General features: G+C 38.4%; 1 protein-coding gene across 2 annotated transcripts in view; it reads right to left on the minus strand.

Moving 5' to 3' along the window:
- Positions 1–211: 211 nt before the first annotated feature.
- Kyat (Kynurenine aminotransferase) overlaps positions 212–23,877 on the minus strand; it is a 57,964-nt gene continuing 34,298 nt past the window's right edge. Inside the window, exons 5-11 of one of the 2 annotated variants that reach the window (XM_070086934.1) lie at positions 21,159–21,268; positions 18,173–18,295; positions 17,635–17,755; positions 14,372–14,538; positions 4,132–4,318; positions 1,559–1,722; positions 212–1,012 (exon numbers count right to left, since the gene is read on the minus strand). In XM_070086934.1, coding sequence (XP_069943035.1) covers positions 938–1,012; positions 1,559–1,722; positions 4,132–4,318; positions 14,372–14,538; positions 17,635–17,755; positions 18,173–18,295; positions 21,159–21,268 — 947 coding nt within the window. In that variant the 3' untranslated portion in view covers positions 212–937. The remainder of the gene's footprint in view (positions 1,013–1,558; positions 1,723–4,131; positions 4,319–14,371; positions 14,539–17,634; positions 17,756–18,172; positions 18,296–21,158; positions 21,269–23,877) is intronic. The other variant, XM_070086933.1, reaches the window with a different exon arrangement.

Consider the following 23,877-nt stretch of genomic DNA (forward strand, 5'->3'; position numbering starts at 1 on the left):
CAGGTGAGAGAGTGAATGGCTAGAATACAACCATAAATACCATACGAAAATACAGTGCAAAGTCGGTTTTAGTCCTAAAACATGGTCAAAGTTTTTTTTTTTCTCATTATGCACTGTGTGCTGCAGGATTTCTTTATACTGCGCACACTGACCACATAGATCCATTCTTTCATATGTAGGCCTACCAGCTTTCTCTCGCTAGATTTGAAGGCGCTAGAATTTAGGCGTTCTAGTACGTCAATAACCTTGATGCGTAAGCCGTACTAGTACGTCAAAAACCCTGAAAGGGTTAATTCAATCACTTGCTGGCATCGAAGCTCAGATGGTCCTCAAACTGTAACTCTCTCAATCTCCCTCAAAGTGCAGGCACCGTATACCAAATGTAATTATGCACGCACACACATTAGCTATCAGCGAAGAGGCAGGGCAAAAAGCTGACTTGACCCCTTCAACCATATATAGGCAAGTATGTATAAACAAGTACACACACATACATGCACATACTGTATACAAAAACATACACAATGCACACTATTATTTTTAAAAAAGATCTCCATTTGTAATTATGACTGCACTGTTCCTTGGTATATGAGATGAATGTGTGATGCGTAACTCTAAAATTGTATCAATGCAAATAGATAATTACAGTGTTCGTAAGGTTTTTCTTAATGTATTTGACTTCTTTTGTGCATAAAATCCAATGTAAGGTTCATTCAACTATATTAGGATAGTTTTGTTAATTGTTCAAACCTGGCATAACTATAGGAATTTTATATCAAGTTTTAAAAATGATGCTATAAATTTAAGTCTTCTGATATTCACAAAAATTTCTAACAGTTGTAATTACATTTATATTTTTAATTATATCTACATGTAACAAGAGTTAATTCCCCAAAATAATCTCCAACAATTCAGAAATGTCTTATGAATCAATTTCTCACACTCTATTCTCATCAATGTCCTTCTTAAGAGCTCTCAAGATCTCTCCTGCTTTCTCCAGATTTTCATCTTCCTGCAAAAGAATAAATACAAATTAAAAATGTAGAATTTTGAGAAATATTTTCCAAGCATGATAGTAGCAATTATATGTGATAATACTAAGAATTATAGGTACAAAGGCAAAAAAAGATAGGTGACAGAGTATACATTTATTATTCCTCTCCATAAAGATTTTCACAGTTTCCCGACAGGTACCTTCCGACCTCATGAAAAAAGGACAAGGCATAGATGGTGAAAATAAATGTGCAAGAGGAGTGACTGAAAGCTAAAGAATATAACAGAGCAAACACATTTCTTGTGTCTACCTAATTCGAAGCACAGATACAAATACGTGCCTTCAATGATGTACCCACCAACCCGTAAGACTAAGGAAAGTCTGGAAATCTTGTAATAGTGCAAAAGAAAATCTTTTTAACATATTTCTACTTTTAACTTACACAGCAAAAGACAATAATAGATGTGTCCATATCAACTTACTGCACACATACATTAAAATTGTAAAAATTAAACAGCAAAACATTTAAATAAAATTTTTAACTCAATGTAATAAAAGACTGACCTTTATGAAGCAAAAACGAATGTAGTTTTCGCCAATTTCTCCGTGCTCTGGAGAGTAAAAGGCCGAAGGTGGAATACCTTGAAGCTTACGGTTGCGTGACAGCCACTTTACAAAACGGAAGTCTTTGCGTTCACTGGGATCACCTCCAACATCAATCTTGCTTGCTATATTAAAGAAAAAACTTAGCATATAATGCATAATATTATCTTCTCTGTAGTAAAATAAACTGTCCATATCATTTAAGCAATAGATCAAAAATGAGTTTATTTTTAGGTCCATCAGCTATCTCCCAACAAGGAAGAGGGACTGAAAAAAGGAAATACATTTACCATCATTCATTCAACAGCTATTGTATCAGAAGCATGCAGGCATCATAATTCAAATGACCTTCTGAATTGCTAGATTCACACCCCTCTTCCAGAAAACAGGCACTGTATTTTTCACTTCCAGAAGGTATTAAGCAAATAGCAACTACACAGGGAGGCACTACCATCTTTTTATATGACTGAAACAGAGACCTGTTGTTTCACACAATGGAAGAAAGAGCCTTTTCTTATGTAGTTCCTAGATTCTTCAAGAGGATACTAGCGTCTGTTAAAAATCGGGAATATGTTCATGCTTTCAAGTCCTAGTTAAAACACCTCTCTCTTTTAAAGCTTATAATCTTGATGATCTTACTGTAACTCTTGAAAATAATCTTTAGTACCGTATTTTTTCTTCATCGTTGTTGTTACATTTATAGCTAGGTGTGTGAGTGCTTACGAATATCTTGAAAGAATAGCTGATCAAAAATAACAAAATCCTGAATTACTATTATTATTATTATTATTATTATTGTTATTATTATTTTAAAGATAACATTTAAATCTTGCAACTACTACTACTACTGCTACATGTGAATTTCCTAATTCTTGTGACTGTAGAGTTTTCTTTCAAATTCTGTGGAAAATTGGTTAGAATACCTTCTCTGTAAACAGTGCATGTTACTGAGTCAACTAAAATACCTGAAGCAAGGAGCTAATAATTGTTTTCTTTTGTATCATTTGCTAAAAAGACATGTACTGTATAATCAAATAATAAAAATATTCCTCACTTTGTAAATAAAAAGATCATTAAAATAAATGTAAAAGAGTTTTCAAAAGCAGAAAGGAAATTACCATTAAAACAGAAATTGATAGGGTGGACAGAGACAGATTGTTCAAAAGGTAGAAAATATGAACAAATGAGAAGAATATTTGGAGTTGTTAACCCTTAAACTGTCCAAACGTAGATCTACGTTCACGTGTGTAGCGCTCTGAATGTAGATCAACATTTTTTTTACATGAGAAACTATGTAAAAAAAAAGGTAGATCTACGTTCGGAGTGCTATGCATGTGAACGTAGATCTAAGTTTGGACAGTTCAAGGGTTAAATGTTGATGATGAAAGGGAAGTGATGATATCTTCTGAGTAGGGAAGAATAATATCTGGAAGGAGTACAAAAAAAAAAAGTAATGAATCTGGGGGAAGTGTATGAGGCAATGCGCAGAATGAGAGGGAAGTAAAACTAGGATTAAGACCTAGATGTTAAAAGAAGGAAAGGAAACATGCATGAGAGAAGAGGTGACAGGACTGGCAGAGAGCATGCATAATGATTGTATAAGGAGACAGGAAAGAGTGAACAAACTATAAAGGAAAAAGCCTATGGAGTATGCTCGGTAAAGTGTATAGTAGAATTATTACTGAAAGAGTTAGGAGTATAATAAAGTAAGACTGCAGAGGAACTAGGATTTAGGAAGAGTAGGGATTGTGTTTACCAAATATTTATATTGAAGCATATAGGTGAACAATATTTAGATAAGGATGAAAACCTGTTCATACCATTTATGGATTTCAAAAAAAGCAACACATTAGCATTGTCAGTAGAGGACATAATGTATAAGTTAAAATCTAAATGCCAAAGAACTTCAAACGGTGGGTTCCTAATATAAACATGGAGGAGGAAGTCGTCACCAGCAATTGGAAAGTAAAAAAAGGAGGAAAAAAAAGAATGTAAATTATAAAATTATGGCAATGACCGGAAAAATAATCTCTACAATAAATTCAGTGTTAAAGAGACCAAATCACCAGGTGCAGCAAAAAAACAAGTACTAAACTCATAGGGGTAAAACAGCACCTGAGAAATGGGAAGAATTCAGGTTTGTTCCAAGAAAAGGGAGAATAAATTCAATTAAGGCACTTCTCATGAGAAGCAACAGAGAACCATCAATACTTGAAGGCATAATACCCTCTATTACATCTTTAAAGCTGTTGCAGGGTGACCTCAGCACACAGCTCTCCTCGATTTAATTGAATTTGCCAATATTCTATGTCCCATTGTTATGAATTTTATACAGGCAATGTACAGGCCATGTGCAATTAAGTGTCAAGTTAAAAAGTGAATTAAAGATTCCTATTATGCAGAATTAAGTGTTGATTTCCTAACTCAACTTAGTACAGCTGCTATGGTTATTGAACATATCTACTGCATAGAGGTAGGGTCAAATCTACTGTATTGTAGTATCTACTAGTATCAATATACTATATGCTACTTACTAATATTCCTCACGTCAGCCAAGATGAAATAGCCACCCTCAGGAACTATTGGATTGAGTCCAGCATCTGCCAAAATCCTAACAATATTGTCACGTTTCACTTCAAGCTCAGCAGGTAACGACAGGAAGTAGCACTCTGGTTTACCAAACCGTTCCATTTCTATCTCAAATCCTTGAGCCACAGCTTCCTAAAAAATAAAACAGCGAATCAATATTAAAAATTGACCTATATAATAGAAAATAACACTACCAAATATAAACAAATGAAAACAATCAATGGATGAGCAAGGAGGTTTTAGAGTGGGTAGGGGATGTGTAGATCAAGTATTTACATTGAAGCATATATGTGAAAAGTATTTAGATAAAAGTAGGGAAGTTTTCATTGCATTTATGGATTTAGAAAAGGTATATGATAGAGTGGATAGGGGAGCAATGTGGCAGATGTTGCAAGTATATGGAATAGGATAGGTGGTAAGTTACTAAATGCTGTAAAGAGTTTTTATGAGGATAGTGAGGCTAAGGTTAGGGTGTGTAGAAGAGAGGGAGACTACTTCCTGGTAAAAGTAGGTCTTAGACAAGGATGTGTAATGTCACAATGGTTGTTTAATATATTTATAGATGGGGTTGTAAAAGAAGTAAATGCTAGGGTGTTTGGGAGAGGGGTGGGATTAAATTATGGGGAATCAAACACAAAATGGGAATTGACACAGTTACATTTTGCTGATGATACTGTGCTTATGGGAGATTCTAAGGAAAAATTGCAAAGGTTAGTGGACGAGTTTGGGAGTGTGGGTAAAGGTAAAAAGTTGAAAGTGAACATAGAAAAGAGTAAGGTGATGAGGTTATCAAATGATTTAGATAAAGAAAAATTAGATATCAAATTGGAGAGGAGGAGTATGGAAGAAGTGAATGTTTTTAGATATTTGGGAGTTGACATGTCAGCGGATGGATTTATTAAGGATGAGGTTAATCATAGAATTGATGTAGGAAAAAAGGTGAATGGTGTGTTGAGGTATATGTGGAAAGCGCATGGATTTATGAAGGATGAGGTTAATCATAGAATTGATGTAGGAAAAAAGGTGAGTGGTGCATTGAGGTATATGTTTTTTTTTTTTTTTCAACAAGTCGGCCGTCTCCCACTGAGGCAGGGTGACCCAAAAAAGAAAGAAAATCCCCAAAAAGAAAATACTTTCATCATCATTCAACACTTTCACCACACTCACACATTATCACTGTTTTTGCAGAGGTGCTCAGAATACAACAGTTTAGAAGCATACACATATAAAGATACACAACATATCCCTCCAAACTGCCAATATCCCAAACCCCTCCTTTAAAGTGCAGGCATTGTACTTCCCATTTCCAGGACTCAAGTCCGACTATATGAAAATAACCGGTTTCCCTGAATCCCTTCACTAAATATTACCCTGCTCACACTCCAACAGATCGTCACGTCCCAAGTACCATTCGTCTCCATTCACTCCTATCTAACACGCTCATGCACGCATGCTGGAAGTCCAAGCCCCTTGCCCACAAAACCTCCTTTACCCCCTCTCTCCAACCCTTTCGAGGACGACCCCTACCCCGCCTTCCTTCCCCTATAGATTTATATGCTTTCCATGTCATTCTACTTTGATCCATTCTCTCTAAATGACCAAACCACCTCAACAACCCCTCTTCTGCCCTCTGACTAATACTTTTATTAACTCCACACCTTTTCCTAATTTCCACACTCCGAATTTTCTGCATAATATTTACACCACACATTGCCCTTAAACAGGATATCTCCACTGCCTCCAACCGTCTCCTCGCTGCTGCATTTACCACCCAAGCTTCACACCCATATAAGAGTGTTGGTACTACTATACTTTCATACATTCCCTTCTTTGCCTCCATAGATAACGTTTTTTGACTCCACATATACCTCAACGCACCACTCACCTTTTTTCCCTCATCAATTCTATGATTAATCTCATCCTTCATAAATCCATCCGCCGACACGTCAACTCCCAAGTATCTGAAAACATTCACTTCTTCCATACTCCTCCTCCCCAATTTGATATCCAATTTTTCTTTATCTAAATCATTTGATATCCTCATCACCTTACTCTTTTCTATGTTCACTTTCAACTTTCTACCTTTACACACATTCCCAAACTCATCCACTAACCTTTGCAATTTTTCTTTAGAATCTCCCATAAGCACAGTATCATCAGCAAAAAGTAACTGTGTCAATTCTCATTTTGAATTTGATTCCCCAAAATTTAATCCCACCCTTCTCCCGAACACCCTAGCATTTACTTCCTTTACAACCCCATCTACAAATATATTAAACTTTTACCGGGAAGTAGTCTCCCTCTCTTCTACACACCCTAACCTGAGCCTCACTATCCTCAAAAAAGCTCTTTACAGCATTTAATAACTTACCGCCTATTCCATATACTGTACTTGCAACCTCTGCCACATTGCTCCTCTATCCACTCTATCATATGCCTTTTCTAAATCCATAAATGCAATAAAAACTTCTCTACCTTTATCTAAATACTGTTGGTTGGTAGACAGCAACCACCCAGGGAAGTACTACCGTCCTGCCAGATGACTGTGAAACAGAAACCTATAACTGTTTTGCATGATGGTAGGATTGCTGGTTTCTTTTTCTGTCTCATAAACACGCTAGATAACAGGGATATCTTGCTACTCCTACTTACACTTTGGTCACACTTCACAGACACGCACATGCATATATACATGCATACATATAGGTTTTTCTCCTTTTTCTAAATAGCTTGTTCTTCCTTATTTCTTCTATTGTCCATGGGGAAGTGGAAAAGAATCTTTCCTCCGTAAGCCATGTGTGTCGTATGAGGCGACTAAAATGCCGGGAGCAATGGGCTAGTAACCCCTTCTTCTGTAGACATTTACTGAAAAAGAGAAGAAGAAAAACTTTATAAAACTGGGATGCTTGAATGTGCGTGGATGTAGTGCGGATGACAAGAAACAGATGATTGCTGACGTTATGAATGAAAAGAAGTTGGATGTCCTGGCCCTAAGCGAAACAAAGCTGAAGGGGGTAGGGGAGTTTCGGTGGGGGGAAATAAATGGGATTAAATCTGGAGTATCTGAGAGAGTTAGAGCAAAGGAAGGGGTAGCAGTAATGTTGAAGGATCAGTTATGGAAGGAGAAAAGTGAATATGAATGTGTAAATTCAAGAATTATGTGGATTAAAGTAAAGGTTGGATGCAAAAAGTGGGTCATAATAAGCGTGTATGCACCTGGAGAAGAGAGGAATGTAGAGAAGAGAGAGAGATTTTGGGAGATGTTAAGTGAATGTATAGGAGCCTTTGAACCAAGTGAGTCATTGTGGTAGAGGATCTGAATGCTAAAGTAGGAGAAACTTTTAGAGAGGGTGTGGTAGGTAAGTTTGGGGTGCCAGGTGTAAATGATAATGGGAGCTCTTTGATTGAACTTTGTATAGAAAGGGGTTTAGTTATAGGTAATACATATTTTAAGAAAAAGAGGATAAATAAGTATACAAGATATGATGTACGGCGAAATGACAGTAGTTTGTTGGATTATGTATTGGTAGATAAAAGACTGTTGAGTAGACTTCAGGATGTACATGTTTATAGAGGGGCCACAGATATATCAGATCACTTTCTAGTTGTAGCTACACTGAGAGTAAAAGGTAGATGGGATACAAGGAGAATAGAAGCATCAGGGAAGAGAGAGGTGAAGGTTTATAAACTAAAAGAGGAGGCAGTTAGGGTAAGATATAAACAGCTATTGGAGGATAGATGGGCTAATGAGAGCATAGGAAATGGGGTCGAAGAGGTATGGGGTAGGTTTAAAAATGTAGTGTTAGAGTGTTCAGCAGAAGTTTGTGGTTACAGGAAAGTGGGTGCGGGAGGGAAGAGGAGCGACTGGTGGAATGATGATGTAAAGAGAGTAGTAAGGGAGAAAAAGTTAGCATATGAGAAGTTTTTACAAAGTAGAAGTGATGCAAGGAGGGAAGAGTATAGTATGGAGAAAAAGAGAGGGGTTAAGAGAGTGGTGAAGCAATGTAAAAAGAAAGCAAATGAGAGAGTGGGTGAGATGTTATCAACAAATTTTGTTGAAAATAAGAAAAAGTTTTGGAGTGAGATTAACAAGTTAAGGAAGCTTAGAGAACAAATGGATTTGTCAGTTAAAAATAGGAGAGGAGAGTTATTAAATGGAGAGTTAGAGGTATTGGGAAGATGGAGGGAATATTTTGAGGAATTGTTAAATGTTGATGAAGATAAGGAAGCTGTGATTTCGTGTATAGGGCAAGGAGGAATAACATCTTGTAGGAGTGAGGAAGAGCCAGTTGTGAGTGTGGGGGAAGTTCGTGAGGCAGTAGGTAAAATGAAAGGGGGTAAGGCAGCCGGGATTGATGGGATAAAGATAGAAATGTTAAAAGCAGGTGGGGATATAGTTTTGGAGTGGTTGGTGCAATTATTTAATAAATGTATGGAAGAGGGTAAGGTACCTAGGGATTGGCAGAGAGCATGCATAGTTCCTTTGTATAAAGGCAAAGGGGACAAAAGAGAGTGCAAAAATTATAGGGGGATAAGTCTGTTGAGTATACCTGGTAAAGTGTATGGTAGAGTTATTATTGAAAGAATTAAGAGTAAGACGGAGAATAGGATAGCAGATGAACAAGGAGGCTTTAGAAAAGGAAGGGGGTGTGTGGACCAGGTGTTTACAGTGAAACATATAAGTGAACAGTATTTAGATAAGGCTAAAGAGGTCTTTGTGGCATTTATGGATTTGGAAAAGGCGTATGACAGGGTGGATAGGGGTGCAATGTGGCAGATGTTGCAGGTGTATGGTGTAGGAGGTAGGTTACTGAAAGCAGTGAAGAGTTTTTACGAGGATAGTGAGGCTCAAGTTAGAGTATGTAGGAAAGAGGGAAATTATTTCCCAGTAAAAGTAGGCCTTAGACAAGGATGTGTGATGTCACCATGGTTGTTTAATATATTTATAGATGGGGTGGTATGAGAAGTAAATGCAAGGGTCTTGGCAAGAGGTGTGGAGTTAAAAGATAAAGAATCACACACATAAAGTGGGAGTTGTCACAGTTGCTCTTTGCTGATGACACTGTGCTCTTGGGAGATTCTGAAGAGAAGTTGCAGAGATTGGTGGAAGAATTTGGTAGGGTGTGCAAAAGAAGAAAATTAAAAGTGAATACAGGAAAGAGTAAGGTTATGAGGATAACAAAAAGATTAGGTGATGAAAGATTGGATATCAGATTGGAGGGAGAAAGTATAGAGGAGGTGAATGTATTCAGATATTTGGGAGTGGATGTGTCAGCGGATGGGTCTATGAAAGATGAGGTGAATCATAGAATTGATGAGGGGAAAAGGGTGAGTGGTGCACTTAGGAGTCTGTGGAGACAAAGAACTTTGTCCTTGGAGGCAAAGAGGGGAATGTATGAGAGTATAGTTTTACCAACGCTCTTATATGGGTGTGAAGCATGGGTGATGAATGTTGTAGCGAGGAGAAGGCTGGAGGCAGTGGAGATGTCATGTCTGAGGGCAACGTGTGGTGTGAATATAATGCAGAGAATTCGTAGTTTGGAAGTTAGGAGGAGGTGCGGGATTACCAAAACTGTTGTCCAGAGGGCTGAGGAAGGGTTGTTGAGGTGGTTCGGACATGTAGAGAGAATGGAGCGAAACAGAGTGACTTCAAGAGTGTATCAGTCTGTAGTGGAAGGAAGGCGGGGTAGGGGTCGGCCTAGGAAAGGTGCGAGGGGCTTGGACTTCCAGCAGGCATGCGTGAGCGTGTTTGATAGGAGTGAATGGAGACAAATGGTTTTTAATACTTGACGTGCTGTTGGAGTGTGAGCAAAGTAACATTTATGAAGGGGTTCAGGGAAACCGGCAGGCCGGACTTGAGTCCTGGAGATGGGAAGTACAGTGCCTGCACTCTGAAGGAGGGGTGTTAATGTTGCAGTTTAAAAACTGTAGTGTAAAGCACCCTTCTGGCAAGACAGTGATGGAGTGAATGATGGTGAAAGTTTTTCTTTTTCAGGCCACCCTGCCTTGGTGGGAATCGGCCAGTGTGATAATAATAAAAAAATAATATATGCTTCAATGTAAACACTTGATCTATACATCCCCTACCCACTCTGAAACCTCCTTGCTCATCCGCAATCCTACATTCTGTCTTACCTCTAATTCTTTCAATTATAACCCTACCATACACTTTTCCTGGTATACTCAGTAAATTTATTCCTCTATAATTTTTACAGTCTCTTTTGTCCCCTTTCCCTTTATATAAAGGGACTATACATGCTCTCCGCCAATCCCTAGGTACCTTCCCCTCTCATACATTTATTAAACAAAAGTACCAACCACTCCAACACTATATCCTCCCCTGCTTTTAACATTTCTGTCATGATCCCATCAGTTCCAGCTGCTTTACCCCCTTTCATTCTACGTAATGCCTCACTTACCCCCCCCCCCACACTTACATTCTGCTCTTCTTCACTCCTAAAAGATGGTATACCTCCCTGACCAGTGCATGAAATTACTGCCTCTCTTTCTTCCTTAACATTTAAAAGTTCCTCAAAATATTCTCGCCATCTACCTAATACCTCCATCTCCCCATCTACTAACTCCCCTATTCTGTTTTTAACTGACAAATCCATACTTTCCCTAGGCTTTCTTAACTTGTTTAACTCACTCCAAAATTTTTTCTTATTTTTATTAAAATTTCTTGACAGTGCCTCTCCCACTCTATCATCTGCTCTCCTTTTGCACTCTCTCACCACTCTCTTTGCCTTTCTTTTACTCTCCATATACTCTGCTCTTCTTATAACACTTCTGCTTTGTAAAAACCTCTCATAAGCTACCTTTTTCTCTTTTATCACACCCTTTACTTCATTCCACCAATCACTCCTCTTTCCTCCTGCCCCCACCCTCCTATAACCACAAACTTCTGCCCCACATTCTAATACTGCATTTTTAAAACTCTTCCAACCCTCTTCAACCCCCCCACTACTCATCTTTGCACTAGCCCACCTTTCTGCCAATAGTCGCTTATATCTCACCCAAACTTCCTCCTCCCTTAGTTTATACACTTTCACCTCCCTCTTAATTGTTGCCACCTTCCTCTTTTCCCATCTACCTCTTACTCTAACTGTAGCTACAACTAAATAATGATCCGATATATCAGTTGCCCCTCTATAAACATGTACATCCTGGAGCCTACCCATCAACCTTTTATCCACCAATACATAATCTAATAAACTACTTTCATTACGTGCTACATCATACCTTGTATATTTATTTATCCTCTTTTTCATAAAATATGTATTACTTATTACCAAATCTCTTTCTACACATAGCTCAATTAAAGGCTCCCCATTTACATTTACCTCTGGCACCCCAAATTTACCTGCTACTCCCTCCATAACATTTTTACCCACTTTAGCATTGAAATCCCCAACCACCATTACTCTCACACTTGATTCAAAACTCTCCACGCATTCACTCAACATTTCCCAAAAAATAGTTTTGAAAGTTTGAACAGAAAGAATAAAATATAATTGTGCAAATAAGAAAAACCTAAAGCTTGTGTGAGCATGTTAAGATTGGAGTGGAGACAAGTAGTTGCTAATGCTTGACGAGCTGTTGGAGTGTGAGCAGGATAACACTTATGAAGGAATTCAGGGAAATCAGTTAGCTAGACTTGAGTCTTGGAGGTGGAAGGGACAGTATCTGTACTCTGAAGGAGAGGTGGGGATCTTGCAGTCAAGAGGGTCATCTGAATTATGTCAGTACATGTCTGGCAAGACAGCAATTGAGCAAATGATAGTTAAGATATTTCCTTTTTTGGATCACCCTACCTTGGTGGAAGATGATCGATAATGTAAAAAAAAAAAAGGAAAAGGAATCAACGAGTACAATGTTTTATAAGAGTTACACATATTGCAGAATGGTGAAAAACAAAAATATGGAGATTATAAGCTCACGTAACTTATTTTCAAAAATTCAACTCTGGTGTACTGTGCATGTACACTTGAGTAAATATTCAACCCCAAAAAGCAAATCTTGTTACTTTTCTTTGAAAAAAAGAGCCCTGCTAATTCTATTTTTTTTTTTTTAACAAGTCGGTCGTTTCCCACTGAGGCAGGGTGATACATAACGAAAGAAAAACCCAAAAAGAAAGAAAAAACTTTCATCATTCAACACTTTCACCATCACTCATACATTATCACTGTCTTTGCAGAGGTGCTCAGATATGACAGTTTAGATGTCTCTCCAAACTGCCAATATCCCAAACCCTTCCTTTAACCCTTTCAGGGTCCGTCCCATAGATCTACGGCTTTACGTTCAGGGTCCAAACCGTAGATCTACGCCATGAGCTCAGCTCACTCTGATAAACTGTGAGTGGTACATTTGGGCCTAGATATGAGAGAATACATCTATGTGGTATGTGTGCACCACATAAAACAGATCCTGCAGCACACTGTGTATAATGAGAGAAAAAAAATGAAATCATGATTTTTCGATTAAAACAGCAACTTTGCAGTGTTTTTTCGTATGTTTTTTATAGTTGTATTTGCGATTTCTTGGTCTCATTTGATAGAATGGAAGACATATTACAGAAATAGAGATGATTTTGATTGGTTTTAGCATTGGAAATGGCTTGAAACTGAGCTCAAAGTAGCGGAAATGTTAAATTTTTGCCGATATTCAAGAGTAAACAAACGACCTCACACATCTAATACACATCAGCTGGTGGGTCTAATATACATTCACAAATATGGTGATGATATTTATACAATTATTACAGTATTGCATAACAGTAAATCTTCTATTTTTTGGTGTGAATAAAAATTCATTATGTGAATAAAAAATCAAAATGGAATTTATTTGTAAAGCCTCAAAACATAACTAATGAACAGAGGAAATGTTAGTTTAGTGCAAGGAATGCCTACATTGTTCATTCTGGACCCTATTTTGAAATTGGAATATTTTGAACTTTGTGTTAAATTGGCCAAATTAACAATTTTCGATCACTTTATTTTGTAGTTGAAACAGTTGACTTGGCGATTTCTTGTGCTCAATCGATAGAATAGAAGTAATACTAGTGAAATAGCTAAGAATTTGGTTGTTTGGAATAATGTAATTGGCCTAAAATGGGAGTCAAAGTCGGCAAAATCGCCGATTCGTAAATATCGCTGACACATCAAAATTCGCGAGAGCATAATTTCGTCAATTTTCCACCAAATTTCGTACTTTTTGTTTTATTACCTTCACAAAAAGATTCTCTACGATTTCATAAGAAAAAATAACAATTTTTTTTTTTGAAAATTCTTGGACACTGGTGCGTGACTCCAGATTTGGGCCTTGGACCCTGAAAGGGTTAAAGTGCAGGCATTATACTTCCCATTTCCAGGACTCAAGTCCAGCTAACCGGTTTCCCTGAATCCCTTCACAAAATATTACCCTGCTCACACTTCAACACCTCGTCAGGCCCCCAAAAAATTTGTCTCCATTCACTCCTATCCAACACGCTCATGCACACTTGCTGGAAGTCCAAGCCCATTGCCCACAAAACCTCCTTTACCCCCTCCTTCACTCCAACCTTTTCGAGGATGACCCCTACCCCACCTTCACTCCCCTACAGATTTATATGCTCTCCAAGCCATTCTACTTTGTTCCATTCTCTCTAAATGAAAAAACCACCTCGACAACCCCTCTTCAGCTCTCTAATACTTTTAGTACTCCACATCTCCTCCTAATTTCCACACTACGAATTCTCTGAATAATATTCACACAACACACTGCCCTTAGATATAACATCACTGCCTCCAGCCTCCTCCTCACTGCAGCATTTACGACCCATGCTTCACACCTATATAAGATTGTTGGTACCACTATACTCTTGTACATTTCCTTCTTTGCCTCCATAGATAACATTTTTGTCTCCACAGACACCTCAACAAACCACTCGCCTTTTTTCCTTCATCAATTCTATGGTTAACCCTCATAAACCCATCCGCTGACATGTCAACTCCCAAATATCTGGACACATTCACTTCTTCCAAACTCCCTCCCTCCTATGTGACATCCAATTTTTCTTTATCTAAATCATTTTATACCCTCATCACCTTACTATTATCTATGATCACTTTCAACTTTCTACCTTTACATACCCTCCTTCTAGCTTTTTAAGCATACCAAATCTTCGTAAGAATGATACATGCTTACCTGAATAGGTGTGCTACATGTGTATACTGAGTGTTGGTGAATTACTTGAGGTCCTTTCAGCAGGTTAGCAGGTCCATATACCCATCCAATTTTCCAGCCAGTCACAGAAAAAGTTTTGCCTGCTGAACCAATTGACACTGTGCGCTCCCACATTCCTGGCAACGTAGCTGAAGTGCAACATTACATGTTAAATTACTTATAAATTTCTACAGCATGGGGTGGATTCCAAACTTAAGAATCCCCAGAGTTACAAACATCTTCATTTATAGCTAGGGCACTAAAGAACCAATTGATTCACACCTTCAAACATATATAAGAGTGTTGGTACCATTATACTCTCATATTTCCCTCATTGCTTCCATAGATAATGTTCTTTGACTCTACAGATTCTCAGTACACCATTCACCTTTATTCCCCTCATCAAGCCTATGATTCACCTCATCTTTCATAAATCCATCTGCTGTCCAAATAGTTTTCATTTATTCCATTAAAATGCAATTTTTGAAGTGCTGTCGATTTTATGTAATAATTATTCACATAAATGATACAATTCTAGGTAGTAGGTTGGTAGACAGCAACCGCTCAGGGAGGTACTACCATCCTGCAAAGTGAGTGTAAAACAAAAGCCTGTAATTGTTTTACATGATGGTAGGATTGTTGGTGTCTTTTTTTGTCTCATGAACATGCAAGCTTTCAAGTATGTCTTGCTACTTCTACTTACACTTAGGTCACCTTACACATACATGTACAAGCATATATATACACACCCCTCTAGGTTTTCAGCTATTTTCTTTCTAGTTCTTGTTTATTTCCTCTTATCTCCATGGGGAAGTGGAACAGAATTCTTCCTCCGTAAGCCATGCGTGTTGTAAGAGGTGACTAAAATGCTGGGAGCAAGGGGCTAGTAACTCCTTCTCCCATATAAATTACTAAATTTGCAAAGAGAAACTTTTGTTTTTCTTTTTGGGCCACCCTGCCTCGGTGGGATACGGCCGGTTTGTTGAAAGAAGAAATGATACAATAAAAATAATTAATACATGCTGTAATAGTATCCTCGTAAACAGGCAGGCCCCGCTTTACAGAGCTTCGCTTCATAGCATTTCGCTAATGTAGCAGTTTTCAATCGCTCCCATTCTTCATTTATTCAGACTTCCTACAATAAATATATTCACCAGTCACTATAAGCTAAGGACAAAAATATTTGTCTGGAGTGACATCTAAACTGTTGTATCTGTGCACCTCTACAAATACAGTGACAGTGTGAATGATGGTGAATGTGTTTCTTTTTTTTAGGGTCCCCCTGCCTTGGTGGGAGATGGCCAGCATGTTAAAAAAAAAAGTAATGCATGTACTGCACATGCATTTTTTAGGCCTAGCAATATTACTCACTTAATATATGATAGTGTAAACAAGTTATTAGGCTTTTATATGCATTTGAAAGTGAAAACAAGGCTATGACTCACTTTACATCAATTTTCACTTTACAGCAGTGGCCCGGAACCTAACTACATCGATTTTCACTTTACAGCAGTGGCCCGGAACCTAACCTGCCATGTAAGTGGGGCCCTCCTGTATACTGCAATAATATCTTACAATTAGTTTGCGAGTTAATGAACATTATATACTAAATAATAATGATGGGTTGTTGAGGTGGTTTGGTCATTTAGAGAGAATGGATCAAAGTAGAATGACATGGAAAGCATATAAATCTATAGGGGAAGGAAAGAGGGGTAGGGGTCGTCCTCGAAAGGGTTGGAAAGAGGGGGTAAAGGAGGTTTTGTGGGCGAGGGGCTTGGACTTCCAGCAAGCGTGCATGAGCGTGTTAGATAGGAGTGAATGGAGACGAATGATATTTGGGACCTGACGATCTGTTGGAGTGTGAGCAGGGTAATATTTAGAAGGGATTCAGGGAAACCGGTTATTTTCATATAGTCAGACTTGAGTCCTGGAAATGAGAAGTACAATGCCTGCACTTTAAAGGAGGGGTTTGGGATATTGGCAGTTTGGAGGGATATGTTGTGTATCTTTATACATATATGCTTCTAAGCTGTTGTATTCTGAGCACCTCTGCAAAAGCAGTGATAATGTGTGTGGTGAAAGTGTTGAATGATGATGAAAGTATTTTCTTTTTGGGGATTTTCTTTCTTTTTTGGGTCACCCTGCCTCGGTGGGAGACGACCGACTTGTTAAAAAAAAAAAAAATAATGAAGTGCAATACTGTTTATGCATTTTGTACAATAGTACTTTCAGTCATTTATACTCATTTTACTTGTTCTTTTTTTCCCTCACTACACTGGCCATCTCCCACTGAGGCAGGGTGACCTAAAAGGATAAAAATGAAAGTTTTTCCTTTTATATGCAGTAATTTTACTTATATTACATATAACTTTTTGATACTACACTACATCTGAGTTAATGCAATAATGACTACTGTATACAACATTAATTTCAATGAACCCTCGATATAATGAACTAATAGAGGGATTGTCCCAGTGTCCGTCAAATCAGAATAATGTTAAAAATAAAAATATGCACTAAAGTACTCTACTGTACACCTAACATAGTACCATACACAAAGTTTACAGACATACTTCAAATAAAAGTTGAAAATAAAAGAGGTAAAAGTATAATTTAACCAGTGGTTTTTGCCCAAAATTTTAAAAATCCATTATAATAAGGTCCATTACATCTTATGTCATCCAGTAATATACAGTAGAGCAAAACATGATATTTAAAAGCTTATTTTATTAAATTATTTATGAGGTGTGTATAAATCTGTAGTGGAGGGAAGGTGGGTAGGAGTCATCCTAGGAAAGGATACCTGGAGGAGGTTTCAGGGGTCAATGCCCCTGCAGCCCAGTCTGGGATGGAGGGAAGTGGTAAAGGAGGTTTTGTGTGCAAGAGGCTTTGGACAGCAGGCATGTGTGAGCATGTTAGATAGGAGTGAGTGGAAACAAATATTTTTTGGGACTTGACGAGCTGTTGGAGTATAAGCAGAGTAACATTTTGCAGAGGGATTAAGGAAAACCGGTTAGCTGGATTCGAGTCCTGGACAAGGGAAGTACAGTGCTTGCACTCTATAGAAGGGGTTTGGGATATCTGCTGTCTGAACTGTCATACCTGCACACCTCTGGTAAGACAGTGATAGTGTGAATGATAAGGTGTTTCTTTTAGGGGTCACCCTGCTTCGGTGGAAGACAGCCGGTGTGTTAGAAAAAAAAAGTCACACTGTGATAACCCAGTACTGCACACTACATACTAACCCATTCGGACATGCTTTGTCCCACTGTAGGTCATCCACTCATAAACCTCATCCATGATAGCTATACTGTTGTGCTTCTTGCACAAGTCTGCAATCATTGTCAACTCCCCCTCTGTGTACACCTGTTGAAAGAGTAGTCTCATATTAGAGATTTGATCTCTGAAACACAAACTGAGCCCAAATCTAAACATAACTTTTTATTCAGTTACTTTTACATTATTTGTGGTTTCTAGCTTTGCAGGACCTCTAGAAACCTTCCCATCTCTTTCTGTAAATTTTGAGGGTCGAGAGTACAAATGGACTTTATTTGACAGCAAGCCTGCTATAATAATACAATCACCTCAACAAAATGATTACACAATAAGGAGTTAACTGTTTGTCTGAAAATTCTTCAACACAGCATTACACTGCACTAATTTGCTTGGGATCAGATGTGTTTCACCTAGATTGATGCACACACCTTGAATTGTGCTCACCTTACCATTTTCATGCAAACCATTTTATTAAGAAACCAATAAAAAATGGACTACTGTACATACCTTTCCAAGTGGATTATTTGGTGTATTGACTACAATAGCCTTTGTCTTGTCAGTGAAAGCATTTGCCAGTTCCATGGGGTCCAACACCCAGTCTCCTGATGATGTTATTCCTTCAGTTTTCTTCTGCTCAAAAATAAATGTTAAGAAGTGGGAACTCAGTATTTTCTATGACTAATTAGAACTTTGTATAGAAAGGGGTTTAGTTATAGGTAATACATATTTTAAGAAAAAGAGGATAAATAAGTATACAAGATATGATGTAGGGCGAAATGACAGTAGTTTGTTGGATTATGTATTGGTAGATAAAAGACTGTTGAGTAGACTTCAGGATGTACATGTTTATAGAGGGGCCACGGATATATCAGATCACTTTATAGTTGTAGCTAGAGTGAGAGTAAAAGGTAGATGGGATACAAGGAGAATAGAAGCGTCAGGGAAGAGAGAGGAGAAGGTTTATAAGCTAAAAGAGGAGGCAGTTAGGGCAAGATACAAACAGCTATTGGAGGATAGATGGGCTAATGAGAGCATAGGCAATGGGGTCGAAGAGGTATGGGGTAGGTTTAAAAATGTAGTGTTAGAGTGTTCAGCAGAAGTTTGTGGTTACAGGAAAGTGGGTGCGGGAGGGAAGAGGAGCGATTGGTGGAATGATGATGTAAAGAGAGTAGTAAGGGAGAAAAAGTTAGCATATGAGAAGTTTTTACAAAGTAGAAGTGATGCAAGGAGGGAAGAGTATATGGAGAAAAAGAGAGAGGTTAAGAGAGTGGTGAAGCAATGTAAAAAGAGAGCAAATGAGAGTGGGTGAGATGTTATCAACAAATTTTGTTGAAAATAAGAAAAAGTTTTGGAGTGAGATTAACAAGTTAAGGAAGCCTAGAGAACAAATGGATTTGTCAGTTAAAAATAGGAGAGGAGAGTTATTAAATGGAGAGTTAGAGGTATTGGGAAGATGGAGGGAATATTTTGAGGAATTGTTAAATGTTGATGAAGATAGGGAAGCTGTGATTTCGTGTATAGGGCAAGGAGGAATAACATCTTGTAGGAGTGAGGAAGAGCCAGTTGTGAGTGTGGGGGAAGTTCGTGAGGCAGTAGGTAAAATGAAAGGGGGTAAGGCAGCCGGGATTGATGGGATAAAGATAGAAATGTTAAAAGCAGGTGGGGATATAGTTTTGGAGTGGTTGGTGCAATTATTTAATAAATGTATGGAAGAGGGTAAGGTACCTAGGGATTGGCAGAGAGCATGAATAGTTCCTTTGTATAAAGGCAAAGGGGACAAAAGAGAGTGCAAAAATTATAGGGGGATAAGTCTGTTGAGTATACCTGGTAAAGTGTATGGTACTTATTATTGAAAGAATTAAGAGTAAAACGGAGAATAGGATAGCAGATGAACAAGGAGGCTTTAGGAAAGGTAGGGGGTGTGTTGACCAGGTGTTTACAGTGAAACATATAAGTGAACAGTATTTAGATAAGGCTAAAGAGGTCTTTGTGGCATTTATGGATTTGGAAAAGGCGTATGACAGGGTGGATAGGGGGGCAATGTGGCAGATGTTGCAAGTGTATGGTGTAGGAGGTAGGTTACTGAAAGCAGTGAAGAGTTTTTATGAGGATAGTGAGGCTCAAGTTAGAGTATGTAGGAAAGAGGGAAATTATTTCCCAGTAAAAGTAGGCCTTAGACAAGGATGTGTGATGTCACCGTGGTTGTTTAATATATTTATACATGGGGTTGTAACAGAAGTAAATGCGAGGGTCTTGGCAAGAGGCGTGCAGTTAAAAGATAAAGAATCACACATAAAGTGGGAGTTGTCACAGTTGCTCTTTGCTGATGACACTGTGCTCTTGGGAGATTCTGAAGAGAACTTGCAGAGATTGGTGGATGAATTTGGTAGGGTGTCCAAAAGAAGAAAATTAAAAGAGAATACAGGAAAGAGTAAGGTTATGAGGATAACAAAAAGATTAGGTGATGAAAGATTGGATATCAGATTGGAGGGAGAGAGTATGGAGGAGGTGAATGTATTCAGATATTTGGGAGTGGACGTGTCAGCGGATGGGTCTATGAAAGATGAGGTGAATCATAGAATTGATGAGGGGAAAAGGGTGAGTGGTGCACTTAGGAGACTGTGGAGACAAAGAGCTTTGTCCTTGGAGGCAAAGAGGGGAATGTATGAGAGTATAGTTTTACCAATGCTCTTATATGGGTGTGAAGCATGGGTGATGAATGTTGCAGCGAGGAGAAGGCTGGAGGCAGTGGAGATGTCATGTCTGAGGGCAATGTGTGGTGTGAATATAATGCAGAGAATTCGTAGTTTGGAAGTTAGGAGGAGGTGAGGGATTACCAAAACTGTTGTCCAGAGGGCTGAGGAAGGGTTGTTGAGGTGGTTTGGACATGTAGAGAGAATGGAACGAAACAGAGTGACTTCAAGAGTGTATCAGTCTGTAGTGGAAGGCGGGGTAGGGCCTAGGAAAGGTTGGAGGGAGGGGGTAAAGGAGGTTTTGTGTGCGAGGGGCTTGGACTTCCAGCAGGCATGCGTGAGCGTGTTTGATAGGAGTGAATGGAGACAAATGGTTTTTAATACTTGACGTGCTGTTGGAGTGTGAGCAAAGTAACATTTATGAAGGGGTTCAGGGAAACCGGCAAGCCGGACTTGAGTCCTGGAGATGGGAAGTACAGTGCCTGCACTCTGAAGGAGGGGTGTTAATGTTGCAGTTTAAAAACTGTAGTGTAAAGCACCCTTCTGGCAAGACAGTGATGGAGTGAATGATGGTGAAAGTTTTTCTTTTTCGGGTCACCCTGCCTTGGTGGGAGTCGGCCAGTGTGATGATAAAAAAAAAAAAAAATTAGAACAAGAGTATTTTAAATTACTCACAATTTTATTGGAATCTTTATATTTACATTGCAATAAATTAATATTCTGAAAATGCTTATCTGCATTACTGCTAATTTGCATTATCTTTAGTTGGTCACTGAACACAGCTCAAAAGTAAAACTTACAGGACGGAGAGGTATATACACAGGAGTCCCACCGGCCAATTTGACTTGAGGGACATAGCAGTCAAAGAATGGTTCAATAATGATCACTTCATCACCAGGATTCACCAATCCTGGAAAAAAAAAAATTATTTTCAGTTTGAATGTGAATATACCAGGAAAAGTGTACGGTAGGGTTACTATTGAAAGAATTAGAGGCAAGACAGAATGTAGGATTGCGGATGAGCAAGGAGGTTTTAGAGTGGGTAGGGGATATGTAGATCAAGTATTTACATTGAAGCATATATGTGAACAGTACTTAGATAAAGGTAGGGAAGTTTTCACTGCATTTATGGATTTAGAAAAGGCATATGATAGAGAGGATAGGGGAGCAATGTGACAGATGTTGCAAGTATATGGAATAGGTGGTAAGTTACTAAATGCTGTAAAGAGTTTTTATGAGGATAGTGAGGCTCAGGTTAGGGTGTGCAGAAGAGAGGGAGACTACTTCCCAGTAAAAGTAGGTCTTAGACAGGGATGTGTAATGTCACCATGGTTGTTAATATATTTATAGATGGGGTTGTAAAAGAAGTAAATGCTAGGGTGTTCGGGAGAGGGGTGAGATTAAATTATGGGGAATCAAATACAAAATGGGAATTGACACAGTTACATTTTGCTGATGATACTGTGCTTATGGGAGTTTCTAAAGAAAAATTGCGAAGGTTAGTGGACGAGTTTGGGAGTGTGTGTAAAGGTAGAAAGTTGAAAGTGAACATAGAAAAGAGTAAGGTGAGGAGGGTATCAAATGATTTAGATAAAGACAAATTAGATATTAAATTGGAAAGGAGTAGTATGGAAGAAGTGAATGTTTTTAGATATTTGGGAGTTGACGTGTCGGCGGATGGATTTATGAAGGATGTGGTTAATCATAGAATTAATGAAGGAAAAAAAGGGGAGTGGTGTGTTGAGGTATATGAGGAGGCAAAAAACGTTATCTATGGAGACAAAGAAGGGAATGTATGAAAGTATAGTGGTACCAACACACTTATATGGGTGTGAAGCTTGGGTTGTAAATGCCGCAGCAAGGAGATGGTTGGAGGCAGTGGAGATGTCCTGTCTAAGGTCAATGTATGGTGTAAATATTATGCAGAAAATTCGGAGTGTGGAAATTAGGAGAAGGTGTGGAGTTAATAAAAGTATTAGTCAGAGGGGTGAAGAGGGGATGTTGAGGTAGTTTGGTCATTTAGAGAGAATGGATCAACGTAGAATGACATGAAGAGCGTATAAATCTGTAGGGGAAGGAAGGCGGGGTAAGGGTCGTCCTCGAAAAGGTTGGAGGGAGGGGGTGAAGGAGGTTTCGTGGGCAAGGGGCTTGGACTTCCAGGAGGAGTGTGTGAGCGTGTTAGATATGAGTGAATTAAGATGAATGGTTATTTGGGACCTGACGAGCTGTTGGAGTCTGAGCAGGTAATATTTAGTGAAGGGATTCAGGGAAACCGGTTTTTATATAGTCGGACTTGAGTCCTGGAAATGGGAAGTACAATGCCTGCACTTTAACCCTTTGAGGGTCGACAGGCCCTCTCCGAAACTCGTTCTCAGGGTCGGCCAAATTTAAAAAAAAAAAAAATTATTTTCTCTTATGAAAAGATAGAGAATCTTTTCCCAATCATAAAGACACCAAAAGTTTGAAATTTGATAGAAAACTTACGGAATTATGCTCTCACAAAGTTAGCGGTCTCGGCGATGTTTACGCATCGGCGATTTTGCCCACTTTGAGCCCCATTTTCGGCCAATTTCACTGTACTAGTCGACAAAAAACATGAATATTTCGATAGAACTCCATTTTTTCTATCGAATGGGTGCAAGAAACCACTCATTTATGAAATTCTACTATCCAGTACAGTGGTCAGAATTTAGCAATTTTGCCAATTTCACACAAATTTCAAAAGATGCCAATTTCCGAATAGGGTCCAGAATAAACAAGAAAGACATTCCTGGCACTAAAATGACATTTCCTCTAGTCATTAGTCATGTCTCAAGGCCCCTCTTATATTCTTTTGCTTTCCACTTTGAATTTTTATTTTCACAAAAAATATAAGATTTACTGTTATGCAGAATACTGCATTAGTGTAAAAAATGGTATAAATATTATTGGTGCACTTGTGAAAGAATATTAGACTCACCAGTTGACGTGTATTGCACGCTTGGCACGATTTGTTTACTTTTGAAGTTTGGTAAAAATCGAACATTTCTGCTACTTTGAGCTCAATTTCAAGGCACCTTTCTTTGTAAAACCAGTCAAAATCATCTCAATTTCTGTAGTATGTCTTCCATTCTATACAATGAGACCAAGAAAACTAGAATACAACAATAAATACCATACGAAAATACACTGCAAAGTCGCTGATTTATTAAAAAAAAATGGTCAAAGTTTTTTTTTTCTCATTATGCACTGTGTGCTGCAGGATTTTTTTTAGACTGTGCACACTGACCACATAGACCCATTCTTTCATATGAAGGCCTACCAGCTTTCTCCCACTAGATTTGAGGCCGCTAGAATTTATGAGTACTAGTACGTCAAAAACCCCTACGCGTAAGACGTACTAGTACGACGAAAACCCTCAAAGGGTTAAAGGAGGGGTTTGGGATATTGGCAGTTTGGAGGGATATGTTGAGTATCTTTATACGTATATGTTTCTAAGCTGTTGTATTCTGAGCACCTCTGAAAAAACAGTGATTATGT

Source organism: Cherax quadricarinatus, chromosome 20 (genome assembly GCF_038502225.1).
Source record: "Cherax quadricarinatus isolate ZL_2023a chromosome 20, ASM3850222v1, whole genome shotgun sequence".
Lineage (NCBI taxonomy): Eukaryota > Metazoa > Arthropoda > Malacostraca > Decapoda > Parastacidae > Cherax > Cherax quadricarinatus.